This window comes from Apteryx mantelli, chromosome 1 (assembly GCF_036417845.1).
Source record: "Apteryx mantelli isolate bAptMan1 chromosome 1, bAptMan1.hap1, whole genome shotgun sequence".
Taxonomy (NCBI): Eukaryota; Metazoa; Chordata; class Aves; order Apterygiformes; family Apterygidae; genus Apteryx; species Apteryx mantelli.
This window is the reverse complement of record NC_089978.1, coordinates 35,299,777-35,323,193: the sequence shown is the minus strand read 5'-3', so window position 1 is coordinate 35,323,193 and position 23,417 is coordinate 35,299,777. Positions and strand designations below refer to the sequence as shown.

General features: G+C 37.7%; 1 protein-coding gene across 3 annotated transcripts in view; it reads left to right on the top strand.

Annotated features, from left to right (window-relative positions):
* DNAJC15 (DnaJ heat shock protein family (Hsp40) member C15) overlaps window positions 1-23,186 on the top strand; it is a 34,222-nt gene extending 11,036 nt beyond the window's left edge. Inside the window, exons 4-8 of one of the 3 annotated variants that reach the window (XM_067292432.1) lie at window positions 6,780-6,856; window positions 11,521-11,591; window positions 14,744-15,918; window positions 16,935-19,990; window positions 20,265-23,186. In XM_067292432.1, coding sequence (XP_067148533.1) covers window positions 6,780-6,856; window positions 11,521-11,591; window positions 14,744-14,814 — 219 coding nt within the window. In that variant the 3' untranslated portion in view covers window positions 14,815-15,918; window positions 16,935-19,990; window positions 20,265-23,186. Of the gene's footprint in view, window positions 1-6,779; window positions 6,857-11,520; window positions 11,592-14,743; window positions 15,919-16,934; window positions 19,995-20,264 lie in introns of all 3 variants that reach the window. The other 2 variants (XM_067292423.1, XM_013948350.2) reach the window with 2 other exon arrangements.
* The last annotated feature ends 231 nt before the right edge of the window (window positions 23,187-23,417 follow it).

The window sequence follows — 23,417 nt, the reverse complement described above, 5'->3', positions numbered from 1 at the left end:
TAAAGTAATTCCCACTGAGATAGGTGTCTGCTTGTTTAAAGGATATAGTGCCCTTTTTGATGCTGGTGGGGGAAGATGTTGATGGAGTAGCTGTTGTAGGTTATTATTTCCTGAAAAGCATATTAAAGGTAGGCTTTTAAAAAAATGTTAATTAGCATCATACCTATTTGTGTGAGGCCAGCTGCAACACAGGACTTTCCTATATGCTGCATATCAAGAATGGGCAGAAGTTAGAGTTCGGATTTGTTGGCTGTCTGTACACGTTCTGAAGGTGCAAGCTTGATCAAATGCAAGCTTCCGTGGAAGGGAAAGACACTTGAAACTTGGACTATCCTTTGGGGCTGGCCCACACTTGTCCTTAATTGCCATGCGGATAAGCATAAGTTATTGCTCTCTGTCCTATTTCTCCTTGGCACTGGCCACACAACAGCAATGCAAAAAGACTTTTTAACATCCCTTTTGGAGAGATTCCCATCTTGCCTGCCACAAAGCGAAAGGGGACTTGCAGGTACTATGAATTCTGTTGCTTTTATATGATGTGTGCAGCCTGACTTACAGGCTTCCTAAAAAGTAGTTAGCAATAAGAACGTACAGCTTCAGAGTAGCGTGAGCTTCAATCTTCATCCTTCCTCCCCACAAGTTTTACTCCAGCATTCTTTTCATCCATTTGTGGATATAAGCTATAGTCTCTAAATGCAGACGTGCACACATAAGAGTGCAGACAGTGACTCTTTTTAACACATGGAAATACGACATGTTGCTGCACAGGGAAGTGTCCGTTCTGGAGAAACTGTAGCCCTCAGCCTTCAGAACCACTATACTGGCTGAGCCAAACTCACTACAGCCTATCTGCTTTTATTCTTAATGATTTTGAGCCCTACAGAATTAATGAACAACGAAAAAGAGCAACCTGGGAGCATCTAAATTCTCACTTTGTTCCTAATCCCTGGACTTGCATTCTTTTTCTGCCTTCAAACCCCTCCTGGAAGCCTAGAATTTTATGTTGATCTGAAGTGCAGTATCTTTCTTCTCATGTTCTATTTCTGAACTTAAAAATAAAAGATTTCAGTATAACACAATCTTTTACCTGCTGAATACTATACAGTAAAACTTTGTTTTTCTCTTCTGGTTTGCTGTTAACTGTATGTACTTATTAACTTCACATTTATGAGGGTAATGATAATACTTATTCTTCTGCAAGCATGGTGCAAATTTAGGACCCTTGTCTAATTCTCAACCAAGATATTTAGGCTTTCTGCTCTAAAACTGCTTTCTTTGATCGCATGTTTTAGGACTTTTTTCTGCCATTTACAATCAACTATTTCCTGTTTGTATTTTTTCTTTAAAGCAATAGAAAGAGAAAACATTAATTACCAAGTAAGTTATTACTTGTGTAAGTCCTTATTGTCCAAACTTCATATTTTTATGTCTGCACCTGATTTCATTTGGAGAATTTGAAGCTGCCGAATATAATCTATGCTTTAGCTCCTTCACTGCCTCTCTTTGCAGTATATTGCCTTCTAAACCATGCTGACTAATGGAAATCAAGCAGTTAGTACTTCTACAAGAACCATGTTATTGGAAAAAAACATCTGCTGTGATATTTAATGTCTAGGCTTAGTGTTACTCTTCTGGTTTCCTGTGGTGCTTGGAGTTTTCAGTGGTTACTCTAGCTTTCTAGAATCAAACCCTTTCCCTCATGACCTCCTTTTGTGGGAAGGTATGAAAGAGCTTTATATTTCTAAGCTAGCTGGTTCTCTTTGTGACCTTTTCCATTCTCCCTCCCCCATTTGAAATTCCTTTTTCCTCTGTTTGCAGTAGGAGTCACAGTTCATGATAGCTGCAATCTCAGAAAATAATTCAGATGCTGTTTATCCTTTCTTCCAACTCACTAATAAGTTAGGTGAAGTCGAGCAGAGCAATTAGGAAGAGATCATTTTAAATGCTTGTACTGCTGTATCTTGAGTCTCTGCCCCTTTCTATTTACTTATATAAATAAATAACATGTATAATCAACAATTAGGCTTATCTTTTAATTAGAAGTAACAAGTAAAACTTGTTACATTTTGCTCTGAATTTCTACCTTCCATTTAACTTTAATTTATGGCAATTAAATATATAGACTTAACTTTGAACTGTAAATACTTCTGTAATTTAATCTTCAGATTTTCTACTGTGTTATTTCAGTGGAAGGAGACATAAGAGGAAATGTTGTCGTTTCCCCTCTACAGCAAGCCATCATGTTGGTTTCCAGAGAAATGGTTTTTTAGTATGAACCCAGTGTTGTTGCTTGTGTCACTAATGCCAGTGACACTGTTCTGCCTTTTTGTGTAGTGATGTGACTCTGTTGCCAGTAGGAGCATAGCCTAAATAGTCATCTGGCTTTTCTTCCCCAGACAGACCTTAATGCTATTAATCATAATATCAGTAATATCTTAAAATGGGGGGAAAAAATCGAAAGTATTTCAATAGCATTAGCTTTCCCTGTTGGATCCATGATATTGAGGATTGAGCTATAAAAATAGCAATTCTAGGCAAAATGAACCCTTAAAATCCATAAATTCCACAATCCTGAAAGTTCTGTATTCCAGAAGGAAAGGGTCTCTTCTACAGCACTTCATTAGAGATTTTTGCACTCCCTTTCCATAATTGGATCTGATTCTGCTCAGTCTCATAGAATTCTGAATGAGAGGTAAGGGTAGCAGTCATGTCTTGTCATTCACTGAAAATAAAGCTTCTAAAGAATAATATAATTTGCAATCTGTTTTATAAAATTTTCTGAGCAAAGCTAAGGAAGTGGAAGTTGGGTTTAGCAAATTATATGATATATTATAACGCATCTTCTCAGTAGTTTGTTATTATATTGTGCGTTTTCCCCCCCCCCCCCCCCCTTTTTCCAGTGTTTGTCACCTTTTCAGGAGGGGACTATATTGTTGGCAAAGCAACACGCAGAGTCTTCAGGAAAAAAAAATACTGCCTCATATAATATGATGTAATGTCTGGTCTCAGTTGTGGCCTTTTGCATCTCTCTGATCTGGCACGGAAGCAGCAATCACATTTACCCTGTGCAGTGCAGGAAAGTATCTTGAAGATTTCGTAGTGCTAATCAATCGGATTTTCTTAGCTGACTGCCTTTTGTGAAAATTTGCAAGAGCGAATACATATTCACAGAGCAAATCCTATTTGCATTTCCTATCCCCCCCCACCCCTTTTAATAGAATTTGTTCAGGAAGCAGAATTTGCTTATGTAAGTTGCTAAACAGTAGCAGCATGCAAAAGGAAATCAAGTAAACAAAATAGAACCCTCTGCCCCAACCCCTCAGAAGTATGAAGAAATGGAGAACACTTTTCAATGATTTTTCCAGTACAGAAATTGTTTGTGACAGTCATGATTAATAAATGATAAAGTGATGGAACTGCTCAGTCATTGAGAAGTTCTTACAACAGAAAAATATCAAAGTATTGTTGCATTGGCCATTACTTACAATTAAAATGTAAAAAATAAATTTGCTTTAATATGAATAGCATGCGAAAGTTGTTCTATTTGGGAACTAGAAATTTGACAAGATGTTTCCTAAAAGTAAGACTTAATGTTTCTTCTCCTTCTTCTAACCAAGGGGAAAAATGGCTTTTATGTCTAATTTCCTTCTGCTTTATGTTCCATTTAGGAGCAAGATCTTAAATTAAGAAGTTGATTATTCTTGCCATATGCTTCACTTCTGAGAAGAAAGGGCTTTTCCTTGATGACCAATTCAACATGATGTTTTTGAAGGCTCTGGTTCAGATTTGGTTTTGTGCCAAGGGCACAGACCACAGGATTTCTTTTTTCATTCCTCTTGGAAGCTAACTGAGCTGAGGCTTCTTGAGGTTATAAGAGTGTCAGGGAAATGTGCTTTAAAAACATGAAAAGGTATTTCTGAATTTAAGCCTACAGCCAACCCTCTGTAGTCCCTGATTTCAAATGAGCTAGCATGGTCAGTACTTCAGATGAAGACTTCCAAGATTAGAGAAGAGCTATGTTAGGGATAATTCAAATATTGTTCTTCTCTACATGAACAGTGAACCAGTGTCCTCCTGGATTAGAGTTGTATGCTAGGATTGAAGAGCAGAGAGGAATTAACCTTTTCAGAGATCCATCTGTGTGGTGTATTTACTCCCCCCCCCGCCTTTTTTTTGGAGGGGAGGGAGGGAGAATTTTGGAAAATGTTTCACAAGACGTTAGATTATGTTTCTGTCCTGTCTCCTGCCCTTAATTGTTAGATGTCCTTGTCAAATTTCTGTGCAGTTTCACCTACTCAAGGGCCTTACCCAGTGACTGTTAAGTCACTAGGATCATCTCCTCTTGAAGGACTGGAGAAGGCCCAGTGTGTTCCCCGAGTATTACATATTCTAACCTGTAATGTTGATGTGCACTATTACAGACTGGCTCTGTGTTACCCTATAGCAATGGTTCTTCAACAGTTTTTTGATGTAGGCATGGCATGTCTGCAGTTGCTTCAGTTTTGATAACTGAAGTGTTAAAGTAATGGATACTTGATGTATGGTGGCGGGGGAGAAGAAAAAGAAAATTTGTTTCAGATCACAGCACCACACCAGGAAATCTGTGTGGCTGTTTGCAATTTCATGGCTACACTAGGGGATCATCGCCTTTAGAGACAATTGTGTATTAGTAGCAGGTGAAGTATTTCTGAACAATACTTTTGGGTGAATGTTGCTCCTAATCTTAATTAAGGGCTATGTTTTGATATCATAACCAGAGCCTTATAAATGCTTTGGTGCTTTTGAAGTTAGCTGAGAGGGAGCTTGTGTAAACGTAAGGCAAAATTCTTATTGGATGTGAATGGATGTATTTAGTAGCTGGTGGGAAAAATGTTTTATGAAAGACTAGGCACATTTTTTACTTGGGGGTAAAAGGAACATTAAAAAAAAAAAAACTCAGTTCTCAAGCCAGACTTCCCTTTGATAGCAACAAAAGAAGTGTATTCTTCCCCAGCTGATAAATTTTGCATTGAAGAAAGAACTTCAGTCTTGTCAAGTGATTTCTGTGTGCTGGTTCCCAAAGGCAGGCTGTCTCAGAATTACATCTGCTGCCTCTGGGGCTTGTGCAGCTTGGAGAATTGTTTGTATTGCAGCAGGCTAGTCCTTAATTCTTCTTATGGAAGCATTTGCATTGCGGAGATCACAGCTAACAGTCAGCGGTGGTTCAGTAACTTTTTTCATTTAAAAATGCATTTATGGGTTGACAAATATATTTTCAACCCTTTTCCTTTTCCTTCCAATGACAATTAATTGTTATAATTATTTACTTTCATATCCATCTCGTTCTCTTTAATTTTCTTTTCCCTCTCTCATTTTTTTTTTTCCCTCTCTTTAAAGCAGTGGCTAAGGTCTCATATGCTAACAAGTTTTTTTTTTTTTTTTTTTTTTTTTTTTTTTTTTTTTTTTTAAAATCCTGTTTCTAATCCTCATCAATAATGGGTGTCTAGGAAAGGACATAAAGGCAAACATAGGTTAGGGTTTCCTGTATGCTCTGCTACTTTCCAGTGATTTCCTGCAATAGAGGTTGTAGTTCTATGCTAATTTTTTATTTAGTTTTTGTTTGGTTTGTGGGCTTTTTGTTTTGCTTTTGTGGACAATACTGAGAGGAGGGCAGGCCACTGATTGAGACCGGTTTTTGGTTCCGTTCTTCAACAGTTGGTTGTATCTTTATGCATTTATGTGCTCTCTTGACAAATACTAAGCATTGAACTGAAGTTTCCATAGAATTGTTTGTTAAAATTCTAGGATGCTTTTCCTATGTAGTAAAAGCTTACATACATAGAGATGATTTTTAAGCTGAAGTTACAAACTCTGTTTCTCAGTGTGCCTTGTTTTATATTTATTGGTGTTGGATGTCTTTTACAACTTTGAGCCCCCTTTTTTACAGTCATTGAGTATGGCATTGGCACAGACCCCCTTGCGAATCCTTTTGTGACCTTCTTTCATGGAGATAGTCGGCCATCTGCTGTTTGTGTTCTAACCACTTGTTTGCCCATGTGAAGACATTCTCTCCTAAACCATGGCTGCCTTGTCTTTTTTTGGTTTTCTGAAGAACAATTTAATGAGGGACCAGTTCAAAATCTTTTGGAAATGCAAGCAGATTACATTAACCAAACAAGTCATTCTTGACTGCATGGTCAGTGGTTCCATCAAGGAACTCTTAATATATTTTTGAGGTCTTACTCCTTGTAAAAACTAAGTTGACTATTCATCAGTATACAATATTTATCTGTTCTTATCCTTTTACTATAATTTATACCTGCTTTCTTGGTAGAAACATCTGGACATCAGAGTGATTGTCCGTAATTCCATAGATGCCAGAATCCTTTTAAAATGTCGCATTTGCCACTTTCCGTTGCACTCGTACCAAAGCTGTGTTAAATGAAAGACTCTCTTCCTTGGTACCTGCCCTCCCCTCCCCCCAGTGTACCACTTCATGCCAGCGTGTACTTTGATTCTGGACTATTTTACCCCAAGTTAGGAATTTAGTAGCTGTAGCTGTTAATAACTCTTATTAGTAGTAGAAGATTGTAAAAACACAGTCATTTTTAAGTCAGCTTTTATATGTGTTAAAACCCAGGAGAAGTCCTTTGATATTGTCTGGTTTGTACTTTTTCCATACCTTCAAAATAAATTACAGACAAATGTAATGCTCTGAATGGGCTCATATATTACGATTTAGGTTCTGGCACCTTGTGCATGGAACTAATTATTTCCTGTTTTTCCTTTCTTCTTTATAGAGTCTTTCATCCTACTATAAAGGAGGATTTGAACAGAAAATGAGTAGGCGAGAAGCTAGTCTTATTTTAGGTGTAAGGTAGGTCTGTTGCATTAATATATTTCTGTTTCTTGATGAATCTTGAATGAAAAAATCCATATTGCAAGAATGTGGGATACTCTGGCCAAATTCCTAACCTTTTCTTTTTTTGAGGCTTCTAATGGCTCATAAACCATTCTAATATTCTCTTTAAGCTAAAAAGCAAACACTAAAATACTAATAAAACATGCGACCTGTGTTTGGCTTGAAGGCATGGTAACATATTGCAGTGGAGAATAGAACTGGTGCTCTAGAAATAATCAGAATAGCACATACTATGCTAATTAGTGTGATCACAGGGCCTGTTCTCAAAAAAAAAAAACCCAAAAAACCCTTGAGATAAGCAATATTGTAGATTGTATTAATAAATGAGGAAAGCAAATCAATTTTTCTCATTTTTTTTCATAAGTCACTATTCCCCCCCCCCTTTGATTTGTTTAAAGAATTGGAGCATACTTCAAACAAAAATACTCAGAGAGACTTGTAATTTAGAGCCAGTATAGGAAATCATTTCCAGGCTGAGGAATCAATGGATTTTTTTCCGAAATATCTGGATGGCTAGTGGTAGCATCCATCTTAGTGTTTTCTATAAAAACAAACAGTGAGTTTGAAGGCTTTCCAGATGAGAGGGACAGATCGGGCTTTAAGTAGTAGGTTTCCTATTTCTGGTTCAGATTGGCTCTGAATTTTAAGATTAAAAATATAGGGGAGGATGGTTTTAATAATCTCCAAAGAAAATTATTTCCAGGGAATTCCCAGGTGGGAATTAGGAGTTAAAATCCTGTTTCAATGTACTATTTATGTTTACTTCTAATGTAATGGGGATTATGCAGATGTAACATTCATTTTAAGAAACTGTAAAATAAAAGATTACATTTATTTGAAATGTTTCATGCTTGCACACTGAGCAGGAAATTAATAGGAGTGCTACTTAGACATATTTCCTTCAACCTTTAAGTTTGATAACGTATTAACATTTTAAGTTATAAGGGCAGATTCAGTGATTTTTTTCCAGAGTAGCACACTGCAACTTATTAAAGTGTGTTTGTATTGGCTATGCTTAGCCTGAACACTGCTCTTTTGCTTCACATCTGAAGTTTCATCACATGTTAAATCAGAATCTGCTTTTATTTTTAGTTTTAATAGCTTGAGTCCACACCTAGAATGGTGACACTGCTTGGTGTGTTTGGGCTCAGTCTTGTGAATGCCATTTGAGAGAAATTCTTCTTTAGTGTTTAAAGGATTGAGTCTTTAGTTGCATAGAAGCATGGCTAATATCTTTATAGGAAGTTTTCACATTGTTTAAAAACACTTTTATAGACCAAGTTTTAACTCACTGTTTACTTAATTATAACAGTGCTACCTGTCCTATAACAGGGCTACCTGTGCCATAACAGTGCTACCAAAAAAAAGCAAGTCAATTTTAAAGTTTTAGGAAAACTACCAGGGTATGCACAAACCAGATCTGACTAGACACTGATCTTATTAGTGTAACTTTTGTCTTTTGTGTCATTAGTTCCAAGTTATATTAAGTTTTAAGGCAGAGATATTCTTCATTATTTTGAGTGCCAAGTATGTATGAGCACTCTAGAAATAATAAACACAAGGTATGATAAAGGTGAGCATTTAACCGTTGTTTTTACATTTCAAATGTATTGACTTTTTATACATTTCAGATGTTACTCGTTAATAACCATCTGGTAGGATTGTAGTGTTTTTGGTAAAAGCATGCATATGCTTTGTTTGCATTTAAACTGTATAAAAGGTGTTGAAAGCTACAAAGTACTGTATTGGAAATGTTCAGTAATTTTAAATTTTACTGTTCTTCCATTAGTTGTCATGAAGCAGGGCTGATTACTGAAGTTCACTATGAGAATAGCATTAATTTTAACAATTAAATATGCTGTAGAAGGAACTGCTGGTAGGAGAGGAGGGGGAATGTCTGAGATGAGATGGGAAGTGCAAATGTTATGAGTATTTTCCAAACAATAGACAAAATTAAGCGTAATAGTTTGCTACCATCAGATTGCTAATGCTGAACTTTCTGAAGTTAGATAATATGTCTGATGAAAATTGTAAGTTAAAATTCTAGATAAAAGTGAACGAAACTTTGTACCATTTCTGCCATGAAACAAGATGCAATGTTTCTCTGTCTGTAGGAAATGTTTAATTGCTTGTGAATATAAAAATGAATTTAAATAAACATACATTAGTTTACATACACATTAAACTTTTTTTTTATAAAAATGAAAAAAAGCAATTAGGCTATTACATTAAAATCATCGTATAAGTGTACAAACAGAAGAAAAATATTTTAGGTTTGAAAGTCATGCTTCAAATATGATTTGTTTTTGCCTTTTATTTATTTATTTATTTTTTAACAAAAACAGCAAAAAAAGGCCAATTTACTGCTCAGGTAGGTATAGCATATGATTATAAAATGGCTCAGGTTGAAGGGACCTCAGAAGGTCTCTAGGCCAACCTTCTGCTCAAAGCAGGGTCAGCTGCGGGGTCAGACCAGGTTGCTTGGGACTTTATCCAGTTGGGCCTTGAAAACCACCAAGGATGGAGACTGCACAACCTCTCTGGGCAACCAGTTTCACCACTAGGCTGTCCTCATGGGGAAAAAGCTTTTTCCTTGTGTCCAGCCTGAACTTCTTATTTCAGTCTTTGCCCGTTGCCTCTCATCCTCCTGCCGTGAACCACTGTGAAAAGCCTGGCTCCGCTTTCTCGGTTCTTTCCCGGTAGGTGCTGGGAGGCTGCTGCAAGCCCCCCCGTAGCCACCTCTTCTCCAGGCTGAACAAGCCCAGCTCCCTCGGCCTCTCCTCACAGGGCAGTGCTCTGGCCCCCACCACCCTGGTGGCCCTGGCTGAACCCCCGCCAGCTTGTCAACGTCTTTCCTGTGCTGGGGGTCCCAGAGCTGGACACAGGATCTAGATGTGGTCTGACAAGTGCCAAGCAGAGGAGGATAGTCCCATCCCTCGACCTTCTGGTTAATACAGCTTGGGAGGCTGTTGGCCGCCTTTGCTGCTGGGCGTGCTGCTGGCTCATGTTCTTGCTGTCCCCCAAGTCCCTTTCAGCAGAGCTGCTCCCCAGCCTGTGTCATTGCAGGGTTTCTTCCTTTGCTGGTGCAGGGCTCTGCCTTTGTCCTAGATGAATTTCATGAGGTTCCTGTAGGCCCATTCCTCCAGCCTGTCCAGGTGCTGCTAAATGGCAGCCCTGCTGTCAAGTGTTGACTGGTCCTCCAAGATGATAGAAGTTTCAGCCAGAGGAAAACCTGTGATATCAGAAGCGTGTTATGTTGGTGTGACTCAGGTCATGAGGTTTAAATATGATTTGACGGAGTTTTTCTTGGTAGTGACTTCAGTGACCGGTCATGACTGCAGAATAAGCAGTATATTATAAACTATTCGATTTGAATAGTATTTTAGATCAAACAAATTTGGTTTAAAATACCAATTTCACAGCTGCTTTTCAGAGCAAACCTGCATGATTTTCCATAATATGTAACTACAGCTTTTCCAGAATTTGACTTTTGTGGTCTGAATTTCTAAATGTGATATATCAACTTTCCTTTATATTGTTACAGTATTAAAGAAGGGATTTACAGGTCAAAATATAGATAATTGTTATGCTTAGCTATCTGAGAACAAATCATTTCATTTTTGGAGCTATATAGTTCAAGACCTTTCACCCTCTCTTAATTCTTTCTTTCTGGATTACTTCGTTCCCTTGAAGTATTCTTTTCTTGTGCAGTTCTGTGAAGTATTTTTGCAACAGACTCTAAATTCCCTGTGACAAAATAATAATTACAGGTTGTTTACTTCAGGAATGTAGTTAGGCTGATACCTTGCATTCAAACTCTATCTACAAAAAGATTAATTAATTGAATTATCACTGATTAAGAAGTGATCTGAAGTAGAAAACACTGGTTCATTTTTCCATGCTAACAGATTATGAAAAATGAAACCATTCAAATTTAAACATTACTGTTCTTTTGCATACCATAACCTACTGTGCTGGCACACTGCATCCATAAGTGGTTATTTGTCTGGTAAGGTACATATTTAATTTAGTTGAAGTACATGTTTTACGTATCTGTCATTGAAGGAAACAACATTATGTAGCACTTGTAAATCAACATATCCCTGAATGTAACACATTGAACAGCTTTGCAAAAATAACAAATACTGTTTTTTCAGGCCCCAGCAGAAAGAATTATTTATAGCAACAATAATAATATTTACAGTAGAATAAAATATGGTAATATTAAATACTTGTTTTGTCACTGGTCATATAAACACCCATTTTCTAGGGGAGAAAAAAATGTTTTCCACATTTAATGATAAGAATGCAAAGTAGATTTACTATAGAGCTTTTTTTTTTAAATTTGTTTACTTTACATAGCAGTGGATGTATTGAGTTCAAAAAAACCTGAAAGATATTTGTATGCCTCAAATACACAGGCTTTTTTAAAATACCCTTCTCAATGTGTCTCACATGCCTTTGTTAATGTGTTACTTCCTCAAAGATGCAGTTTTGTGTTTTGTCCACAAGATGGTGAAAATCTCAAATTTTAATTGTTTTTGAAGCCGGTATAAATCATTAGTTTATAGCCTGGGTTTGGTGGAATTTATGGTGAGCACTTCAATTTATTTTTGTAGTCCGTCTGCTGGCAAGGCCAAAATCAGAACAGCCCATAGAAGAATCATGATTTTGAATCATCCTGATAAAGGTAATTCTTGTTTTTTCTTAACTAAAGCTGAAAAAGAAGAGGCTTAAATGAGGTCCTTCAGTTTGCTGTTTGTGTAAATGAACACAATCAATGCAACTATATGATTTCTGTTTATAGACTAGACTTAAGTTCTGTGTGTCTTTCTCTCCGATGAAACAGACCGCTTCCCCCCAGGCTTTATGAACCACAATTGTAGTAAGTTGTACAGCTCTATTTAAGGTTATTTTCTAGACTTGTGCTGCTTTAGTCAAAACCATGAGCTCATGGACCACTGTTTTACACTTTAAGAAACTTATAGCTCATTTTTTTCTTACCTTTAAATAATATTTTTACATTAAACATTCCTGTTTTGAACTGGGATGGAGCAGTCACATGTTTGAAAGTAACTTTCTGTGGGGAAGTGTTCTGTAGTCACTATGTCATTGGTCTGAATTCAAGGAAATTTGAAATCCTTTGGAAGAACTGTGAAGCTGTGCACTGTTGCTTTACTGGCGAGGTTTTTAATGTAAATTCATCTTACAGAAAGGCTATTATTATAACTTTAACTACACTACAGCTGGTTGAGAAAGAAAGCCCATATGTTCATTGCTGTTTCTACTTTAAAATAACAGATGGTGAAGAGTTGCACTGTATTTCAGAAGTCAAAAGGGGGAATTGGAAGTTTTTTATATTTTTGACAGGATTACAGGGTTCCCTGCCTGCACCCCATCTTAAGAAAATGAAAAAATAACTTGGCAATGTGTTTAGTTGATGCTTTTCTTTGCTGTCCTCACCCCTCAACTTAATTCTAAAGCTGTCCTGCTTATTTGATGTCACACCACTTCATTTTTTTTTTTTACACTTTTTGCAATGTATAAACTCCACAAACAAAAACTGGAGAAGTTCTTTTCTACGTTTGTAATATGTTGTGATCGTCAGAGATCTCTTAACCAGCAGAGTGCATAGTAGGTTAAAATTTTTGATAATTAATTTTTTAAATTTTAGTGTAGCAGTATCCAGAGACCTGAGCCAGAACCGTGAATCTCAGTGTGGATGCTGAGTAGACCTAGAGAGATGGTTCCTGTAACAAAGATTATACATTTTAAGGGACCAGGCTTACAGCTGTAATGCACCTACAGCTGGGCACAGTGTAGGGTTTGCTGGACATATTGTAGGCTTTGGAGGCCTCCGGTGTGCTATCAAGATGAACTGTTTTCTCGGTAGGAACACCAATTTAAGGGGTTTGTGCCTTTGTGCTGCCCTGCAGCTCTGTTGGTATAGCCACAGGAAAAAAAAATTGTATAATGTCTTTAGCTGGAGAGCTAGGGCCTGGAGTAATCTTGAACATGTGGCAGCAGAGACCTGTTTGCTTACATAGATATCTTGATTCCTTCAGGGCTCTAGTAACAAAGCCATGGTTTTAAAAATAATATTCAACTGCCAAATGTTACTCTAAAATATTTTATCAGTTGGAGTAGGTAGAATAAAGGACAATAATTACTGATTTTAAAAAGCTGCATATATTAGCTGAGAATTGAAGCTTTGAAAAGAGAATTATTAGGAATAAGAAATATACAGAAGATGTCATAATAACATCCACAGTAAGGGCTATTAAAACAGTTGTGCATTAATCCTTACATAATTCTGTTTAAAAGTATTTTTATATTGATACATTGTATGTTAACTTTTTCAGTCACTAATTTTTTGAAAGAATACTTGCTCGCAGAAACAGAGGAAGAGATAAGTCTTTTGGACCTGCCTGATTATAAACAAACACTTATGCAATCATGAGATTGAATTTTCTCTCATTGGAGGGCTACAAAATTAATATGGCACTTAAGGATGTAAATGTAGTGAAAACACTTCTAGCACATTTCAATTTACTTTTAAGATCATGCGCTCTTGGCATTTAGAAAATCAACGCATGGCTAAAAATTACTTGGGGTACATTGTTGCAGTTTATAGTCTTTATTGTTTGATACTCTTGTCTACTCTTTGGAGCAAGGAGTACTCAACCTAGTAAATCCTATTCCTGGCTAAAAAGCTTATAGTTTTTTGTTTTTTGTTTTTTTTTAAAAAGTTATTTATTTTCCAGTAGTCAATTTCTCTACCTTGTTCTTTCCCTGCTCCACTTTCCTCAAATGTGTCTTAACTATTAGGACTACATTCAAACAAAACCAAAACACGAACAAGAGAACTGAACTCCATTGCTTCTTCCAGTTGTTTTATTAGACTGTGAAATGATTATAATGATTTGGATTCCTGCAGGAATGTCCTAAAGAAGTCTTTAAAGAAAGCCTTGCATTTTTGTTTTTATTTACATATGTTTAATGTTTGTTCTTCTGTGTGTTTCTTCTATCACTATCTTTTCTGCTGAATGAAAAATTATGACAGAGGCCTTGGAAAAGGCTATCCAGTGCACAGTATTACTGAAATCACCTTTTTATGTAAAAAGAATAATAATAAAAAAACCCAGGTGTATTCTAGTAAATGTTAAGCTACTGATATAGACTTTGTAATGTTGTTTTCAGTGACTGTAGGCAGATGGTTGGTACTCAAGGGGAGAGTAAAAAAACAAACACAAAAAGACCACTGAACTGTAAGCAAATTGTTAGATGGAGCGTAAAGCAATGACAGTGTTCAGGACTAGAAGTTAGAAGGCATACCATGTTTAAATAGCTTTAATGTGATGGTTTCTGGCTGGTAATTCTGGGTGTCTAGAATGGGAGAGGCTGAGGGGGGCTGTTTTTTGGTTTTTGATAAAATTTTGCCTCTCAGTTTTCGAGATGGGTGGGAATAATAGCAATCAGCTTTACGTGAACATTCAAGACAGCTGACCTTGCATACATTTGCAGCAACACTGCACTGCCAGTCTAAGTCACGCTAATTTAAAGTGTTTTCAAAGAATCATTTTAAGACTTTGCTTCATCAGAATGACTTCTGAGATGAATTGTTCAGCATTATTCTTCAGTCGTTTCAGTTTTGATTACATTTTTGTCATGTTTCCCTACTCATTATTTTACTTCATATCAATGACATTTTTAAAGCAGTCTTATGAAAAGGATTTTTTGAGGAAGGAGGAGCTAATAAAATCGAGTAATATCAGGATGCTGTAAGAGAAGGAGTCTGATATTTCATACCAATATGTGAATGGTATTCCTTTGCCTTTTCAGGTGGATCACCTTATTTAGCAACAAAAATAAATGAAGCAAAAGACTTGTTGGAATCCAGTGCCAAAAACTGAAATACTAGGCCTTGGGTCATAGGACAACCAAAAAAGAAACAGCTTTTTACACATCTCTTTCTGTGGAAGATCCAGTGGATGCATTGTGCAACAGCTTTCATATCTACTTGTTCTGCACAGCTTCTTAAAGCTGCATTCAGTGTTTGTATTTATTGTCATAATTAAAGGTTTAAGATTACTTAAAAGTAAATTGAAATATTTTACATGTGATGTGTCAGTTTTAGTGTATTTTTACTGAATTGTGACTTTTTTTTTAGCAGTAGATGCTTCTTTCATGAAAATTTTGGAATGTTTTAAAATTGAAATAATAACAGCCTTAAATTATAGGCTTTTCCTTCATTGAAGACTTGATCATTGCCACAAAATCTGTGACGAGTCACAGGAAGTATAGCAGACCCTAAGGTGAATTTTCAGCATCACCTTACATTAGAATCTGTTCATTTGTGAAATAGTAGGGTTTGTTCGTGAGTGCAGTTTTGGAGGTGTTGCTTGGAGCAAAAATGACTAATGAGACTACAGGCTGCGGTTTCCATTAGCTCTATGTATGGGACTCAGAGATACAAAGAAAGATCTTGATTTTTGCCTAGATCTTTTGCATGTTAAAAGATCTCTTGAATTGTTATGTGGAACACACTTCTATTTTCCTTGAAATCACTGAGTATGATCACTCTCTAGAAATCAAAGTGGTGCAGGGGTTTTCATGGCAGTGGAAATGAAGAAGGTACATCCACATGACATGGGGTCAGATGAATGTTTATAGGATGTTGTCGAGATCATTCCGGTCATGTCAGCCTGGTGTAAGCTTGATACAGCAGGGAACAAACGTGGCTGGATCCCTGCTGACATTTACTTTGGTTATTGCTCTGTGTAGACTTACTTCTCATGTCTCTACATTATGCCCCATTTTCCAAAGCATTGTACCTGTCTCCTTATGTAGCAACCTAGTGCTGGCTTCTGGGAATACTGAAGCCATGGATCTCTGACAGTTGTGACTGGATGCCATTTGAGGCACCGCTGGCTACTGCAAATTCCTACCAGGAAGCTGGTTGCAGATGAGTTGACTCGGAGGATGATGAGATGAGACATCAGTCTAATGTATTCTGGGTAAGATGTCAAAACTTCTTAGTATACACTCAAAATAATGCCATCTTAGGTACAACAAAAGCTCGCTGAAGTGCTATAGGTAGAAATCTTAAATATCTTATTCCCTAGGTTATTTAGTCAGAGGAAACTGGTTATGGATGATTAAGTAAAGCATCCAACCACATATTATTCCCTGGAACATGCATGTGTGTGTCCATCCAGTGGCAGGTGTCCAGATTGTTTGGATTTTTATCTTGGAAGGAAGAAAGAATACGTTGGGTTTTTTGTTTTGTTTTTTAAAGCTGGCTCCTCCCACTATATAACTGTTCTCTTACTCCCATTGAGGAGATGACGGAGAAAGTTTAATTAAACCCTGAAAGAAAATGCTAAGTTTAAATAATCTAGGGACTTCTTGACAATTAGAGAGAGTTGCAGCACATGCATGACACATCTTGACTGGATAAAGCAACAAAGGCCACAGGGAAAAACCTGCCAGGGAGTGGACGTACACTATATGAGTACTACAGTTCTGCCATTTAACTACTGCTCTAATACAAGAAACTGCTTAATTTAAAGGTAACAGACTCTATTCCTATGAAGGGAATTTCTAATTTTTTGGGGTGGATTCTGTAAGTGATGTGGATCATTGCTCAAAAACAAAGTTGCTGGTAGCAAAAATGTTCCCTGTAATGATTTTGAACAGACTAACTCTTCACATGATCACCTGTCCTTGTGACTGAGTAAATGAATGTCTAAAAAAGCTTTTCTAACATGTCAACTGAAACTAATGCATTAAAGACAATTAATCTTGTCCTGTTCTAAGAATGAACTTCCCATATCTTTTGGGAAGTAGTTTTTGTTTTTGTTGTAGTGTTGATTTGTTTTCTTCCTGATCTGATTATTCATATCTGATTATTTTGGAAGAAACACTGTGTTCACTGTGTTCTGGCTTTAGTTATGAGAGAGATTGTCCTTCTCAAAAAAAAAAAAAAAAAAAAAAAATCCAAGTTCTAATTCTGCTTTCTTCTTCTTTTCAGATCAGAATCATGAATCTGAAATGCTCTGACAAATTAACTTTGGCCAGATTAATTCTGAGTTAATTTTGACAAATTAACTCTGGTAGATCCTGTAAAATGAGGGAGGCTAATGAAGAGTGGTCATGAAAGCATCATTATTGTATGTGCAGAAATGTAAAATCACATATGTAATAGCACAAGTGTGTATATCCTTGGAAGCAACTGTAGTTTTTCTCTTGTCTGTTCACTGGCAAAGTTTATGTTTTACCTACTAAATCATATTTGGAAGGATGAAGATAGGAGGGCGAAAGCAAAGATGTAGTCAAGCAAATCATGTAAATACTGTTCAATTTAGTTGTTCCCAGTTGTCACTGACTGTAAGCTGTGCAGGCTAAAGAGTGTCTTTGGAGAATGTTTATATCTACTGCCTTGCAGAACAGCACACGAATTTGGTGTTTCTGTGCTCAACTGGACTGGGAAGAACAGGCTACTACTATTTATTTATTTATTGATTTATTTTTAAAGTAGCATACCCTAGTAGTTTAACTTTGTTCATCCTCTTGAGACTACTTTCTTTACCTGCCAGATGGAAGAGTTCTCTATGTAGGAAAGCTGCATAGAGGTTGATTTATTCTGGTGCAATTTTTATCCATCCATCACACCAGCAACAAGAGAACTGATCTTTTTTAGTGTGTGTTAATGTTCAGTAAGCGTTCATCTGTAACTCCTTAGGTTAGGAATTCTCAGGTAGTTTTGTACTTACGTACTAACCAAGCCTAGGTTATACTCTCAGACAGGACTTGAGTGCATCTATTTGGCATTGCTGTGGGCGATTCCCGTTCATTTAATGAAACACAGCTTCCTTCTCTGTCTAGTTCTTGCTGTGAGAGTTTTCTCTGAAATTTGATTCTTTCGTTTGCACTTGCCTCTGCAGATGTAGGCTTAAGTCTGAATGACCAGATGAGTCTGGTCATCTGACTGCAAGAATGCAACCTGCAAAACCTTTGCTGGCCTAAAATGGGACTTGGGTAGAATTGAAATGTGAACACAAGGGTACAATTGACAAAATCTTTGCCTGATCTCCTAAGGAATTTTAGAGGTAAAAATTTGGTCTCCAGTATGCTTATATTTCTGCTTCAGCATATATGCAAAATTGCTTCCTTTTTGCCAGGTCTTTATTCAGTTTAACACTTTAACCACCCTTAAATCCACAAATTAGGTGCCCAGTGTCCAAGTTCACTGAAAAACCTGGTCTAGTAGCTATGCTTGAGGTATGCCTGATGCATGCTAATGTTCAATACCTCTTCAGCCTTGGTGTGAAAATCCTCATCACTGTCACAGTGCCCTAAGGAGGCTGGTGATTAAACGGGAATGAGGAGGGATGGCACTTCCTCCACTTCTTGCTGAACTTTTGCCTTTTTGTAGAGTGGAAGATCAAGGGCCAAAGGGTTAACTTCCAGTCCCCACTTCTCAGACTATTTAAAACATTAAACAGTATCAAAATAACTTATCAGAAAGGTCATGATCAAAATCAATAATTTCTTTAGGAGCATTGCTTTCTATATGTCATCTTTTCTTTAATTCATACTGTTCTATGAGTTTCTGCTTACCTGCCTGTCTGTCTGTCTTCGATAAGCAGCACAGTAGACTAGTACCAAAGTGCCAGCTACAGCCTTCAGCACTTTTAGTTTGAATGGAGATAAAATTAATGTTGTTCTTGGGTCATCAACAGCAGCTTTTGGCATGTAGCTTGCTAAGACACATTTGTTTGTGAGTCAGTATTGTCAATGATGTCAGCACAATCTTGAGACTGCTGAGCTTTGTCGTTTCAGCTATTGCTGTCAAGGAACAGAATGTGTGTGTATGTATGTGTATTTATAAAATGTGTGCCTGTATATATACATACACATGACTCCTCAAGATCCTGTTAGGAATCTTTCATATGCAATGGAAATCACTTTTCTAATAACCTTTTTTCTTGCATTTTTTGAGTCAGTATCAGTTTTCCATCTCAGATCGTTAGAATTTAAGAGAAAAAATCCTCTTGGTGAGTACATGCAATTTCTTGCACCTCTCACCCTTTTAAAGACAGGAAAAAATAATGCCAAAGTTACAAGCCTCCATTTAACTATTGGAATTAATTTAGCAGGAAGCCCACTACTGAAAACTGCCCCCTATTTATGCTGTTTATTCAGTTTCTTTATGCCCAATTTTTCTCTGGTATATATCTATATGGCATAGTTATGAACTGCAAATACTTATGAGTCTTTTATAGAAATAGTAAGCACTGCTGTCAGCTTGCTGTACTTGTACAAACGTATACCTTTACAGATACATTTTTCCAACCTTTTTTAAATGAGGAACATCTCAAATTTGCTGGGGGGGTGTCAGGGGGAAAGCTAGGGCTACCTTTTGCAATGTTGCCCAGTAAAGTTTTCTATTTGTAAATGATTTAAAATTTCAGCTACATTTAAAATACTCTTTTGTATTAATTTTGCATTAATTTTACTTTCCTGTTTTATAAGTTTGTTCACTTGCTCAGGACTAAATAGGAAGAAGGGGGTTTCAGATCACTGTTGGTTGTCTTACTGACTGTCAGTGATCTGTGAACCACAGGGTGAGAAACACCTCTGCTATGGATAACTAGAATTATTAGCCAAGGTAGCAATGAACTTACTTCCTTTAATACTAGGAAATCACAAAACTATTTTTAGAATGAGGAATATCATTTTGACAACAGTAGCATTATCTGATTAATATTCTTGAGATTTTTCAAGAGTTAGTAATGGTACACAGAAGAATTGCTATACAGCTTCATATGACATTAAAACACCCCTACTGTGCTATTATAGTTCCCTTATTTATATACTAACTCATACAGAGAGGTTAATTAGTTGTTTTTTTTTTTTTAATATAGCAGCTATCACATGTAATAAACTCTAGATCTAAACAGTGGAAAGGTTCCTCTCCAAAATGCTTGTATTATTTAAACATTGTATAAAGCCTGGTTCTGGATGTAGTGATTTCTCCTGACTAATGGAATTGATGTGGATGCCTTGGATGTTCCTCGCATGCTGGTAGGTGAGTGAACAGTTTATATTGCAAAGAATAGTAGAGATTCTGACCCGGGCAGGGAATGCAATGTAATGAAAGAAAATCTAAATAAATTTGATTGGACAACTCGATGAGTAAAAAGCTGTCTGGATGATCAGAATCATAAGGTTAATGGGTTGTGCTGCCAGGAAGCTGGTAATAAGTGGAGTACTGCAGGGTTCTACTCTGGGACCTGTTGTGTTTAAGATCTTTATCTGTGACTGGGAGAAGGAGACTGACTGCACTCTCATTTTGCAGACTCAGGATTTTGCAGATGACACCAAACTGTAGGAACCAGTAAATGCGATCAAGGGCAGCACTGATGTTCACCAGCACCTGGACAGGCTGGAGGAATGGGCCTACAGGAACCTCATGAAATTCATCTAGGACAAAGGCAGAGCCCTGCACCAGCAAAGGAAGAAACCCTGCAATGACACAGGCTGGGGAGCAGCTCTGCTGAAAGGGACTTGGGGGACAGCAAGAACATGAGCCAGCAGCACGCCCAGCAGCAAAGGCGGCCAACAGCCTCCCAAGCTGTATTAACCAGAAGGTCGAGGGATGGGACTATCCCCCTCTGCTTGGCACTTGTCAGACCACATCTAGATCCTGTGTCCAGCTCTGGGACCCCCAGCACAGGAAAGACGTTGACAAGCTGGCGGGGGTTCAGCCAGGGCCACCAGGGTGGTGGGGGCCAGAGCACTGCCCTGTGAGGAGAGGCCGAGGGAGCTGGGCTTGTTCAGCCTGGAGAAGAGGTGGCTACGGGGGGGCTTGCAGCAGCCTCCCAGCACCTACCGGGAAAGAACCGAGAAAGCGGAGCCAGGCTTTTCACAGTGGTTCACGGCAGGAGGATGAGAGGCAACGGGCAAAGACTGAAATAAGAAGTTCAGGCTGGACACAAGGAAAAAGCTTTTTCCCCATGAGGACAGCCTAGTGGTGAAACTGGTTGCCCAGAGAGGTTGTGCAGTCTCCATCCTTGGTGGTTTTCAAGGCCCAACTGGATAAAGTCCCAAGCAACCTGGTCTGACCCCACAGCTGACCCTGCTTTGAGCAGAAGGTTGGCCTAGAAACCTCCTGAGGTCCCTCCTGACCTGAATTATCCTATCCTATGAAGTCCAGTGGGAAAGACAGATGGTAGAGGTATAATAACAGCACAGTCCTATCTGGGAAATATCCTGTAATAGTTGTTTTGCATTCTGTAATGCTTGCTTTTTATGAAGTACAATGTTTGTGGCCTCTGCTGAACTTAGAACCATAGTTAAAATAACCTCAAATGTTTGGAGAACTGCACAGGAAGTGAAGCTTGATATTCTAATACAGTTTCATGCTGGTGGCATAGAGCCAGTACTCCAGAGGACTGTGAGTCCAGTCTTGGTGTCACCGGTCAGCTCAAGTCGTTTGTTCTTAACATCAGGTGGTGGGAAGCTTTCTAGTCTCCACTGGGCTGAGAGCAAGACAGTTTGGCTTGTAAAACTACCAGTGGCCTAAACAGACAGAAATATCTCCTCAAATCATGGGCATCTAGTTAACGGAGTTCAGCAGCAGGCCAGCTTGTAATTGTTTAGTGCTTCCCTCACTGGTGTCAGTGGGAATTACTGCAGTATAAATTGCTGTAGGGGACAAATTGATCAACTAAGAGAGGTTTAAAGATCTGAGTGCTTAGGTTACTGACAGCAGTTCAGGTTTCCCAAATTAAATAGATGGATACAAGATTCTGGGTTAGATTTTCTTTAGTCACAGCTGGGGAAGAAGCAGTGCGATTCCCATTTGAAAAAAAGCCCTTTGTAAGCTTTTGTGATGTTTCTCCTGGTCTTGGTATATTATTTAACCACCAGCCGACATCATTACTCTCAACAGTACATAGATATCATTTCAACAGGGGCCTTAAATACCTGAGAGACTAAGCTTGAAAGCCAGGTGCTGTGCCACAGAGCAACATCTGCAAGTTGCTTACATGCTCAATTGGAATTTCCATATGCTGACATCACACTATTAAGTATTTCACTCTATGGCGAGTCAGTTTAGGTCTTTTCCTCCACCCTCTTCATTAAGAATACAATTCTGCAGATGTTTCTGGGACTCCTGCCTTCCCTTCAAGCAATCTTCTCAGTAATGGTGAAAATGTGCTTCCTATCCATCTTTTTCTCAGTGCAACCACTTTACCTCCGATCTTCAATAATTCATAAACTTGCAGGTGGTGCACCAAAATGATTTTAGCTACCTCCAACTTTTTTGGACAGAAGGAAAATAAAAATGATTTCATAGTAACTAAAGTAAGTCAGTTCATTGGTGAAAGCACTTAAGTATAACTTATTAGCTATTCAGGAGGAAGGTTTCACTGAAGGTACAATGCATTTATGTATTAAAGTGCAGCTCAGCTCCTGAAAAATGTCTACGTAAATAAGCACTTGTCACATCCCATTTTTGTTGATTTTTTTTTTTTCCCCCCTGTATTGCAATTGTAGGTTTAACCCTGAATTAGCTGGATCTGAGGAGTTAATTGCCAGTCAGTTACACGTGTGTGTTGCCACTGATGAGTAAGACAGTGTTACAGGCATTAGTTTAAGACAGAAGGCACAAGTTAGTGTCACAAGTGGCACAATCTGAGCTCCAAAACTTTTTTCAGAGGGTGATGTTTGAGATGAAGACAACTAGGCTGTGGCCTGATTTGTAAGGATGGGAATAAAAAAGGTAAACTGAGAATCCTGAACTAAATCCACAAAGTGAATTAAACTTAATTTCCACTTGACTTGGCTCAACAGTATAGGTGCAAGTGTTTCCACTGGTGGATTTGTCCAGAATCACTTTGGGTCCAAAAGCATTCACAACTAGTCTAATTTCTTAATTTCTTGATATCTGTTGAACATAGAGGCAGTTAGCACTAATAGGCTCATTTCTGCCAATGAGCAGAAGCAAAACAGAGTTTGGGTGAAACTCAGGTTAAAAAAAAGCAAAATAAATAAATAAATAAAAAGTTGCAGTACATTTTAAAGCCTAGGCAAAGAGGGAGCTGTAGAGAGGTTTCTAGAGCACAAATTATTTGACTGCACACATTGGAATTCAAGTTATTCAGCTGTTTTTTTTATCTATTTTGTATCTGGCTGTTAGCACCTTGGTACTTATATACAAAGAAATACTTGATAGCGCAATCACAAAAGCAATAAACAGCCTTACTAAGGCATAGATCTGAGGTGACTCCTTCAAGTGGAATCTTACTTTAAGCATGATTTCAGTGTCATGTATCATAATTGCATCTAATATTAGAGATTGACTTAATATAACGTAATGTCAATGACAATATAAAGACAATCATGAATGGAGGAGATAGTTTAAAAAAAGTTATGGGGAATGGAAGGAAGGATTACGCTGTAATGAAGACTTCAGACTCCACAGATCTTTTTCAGCAACACTCAG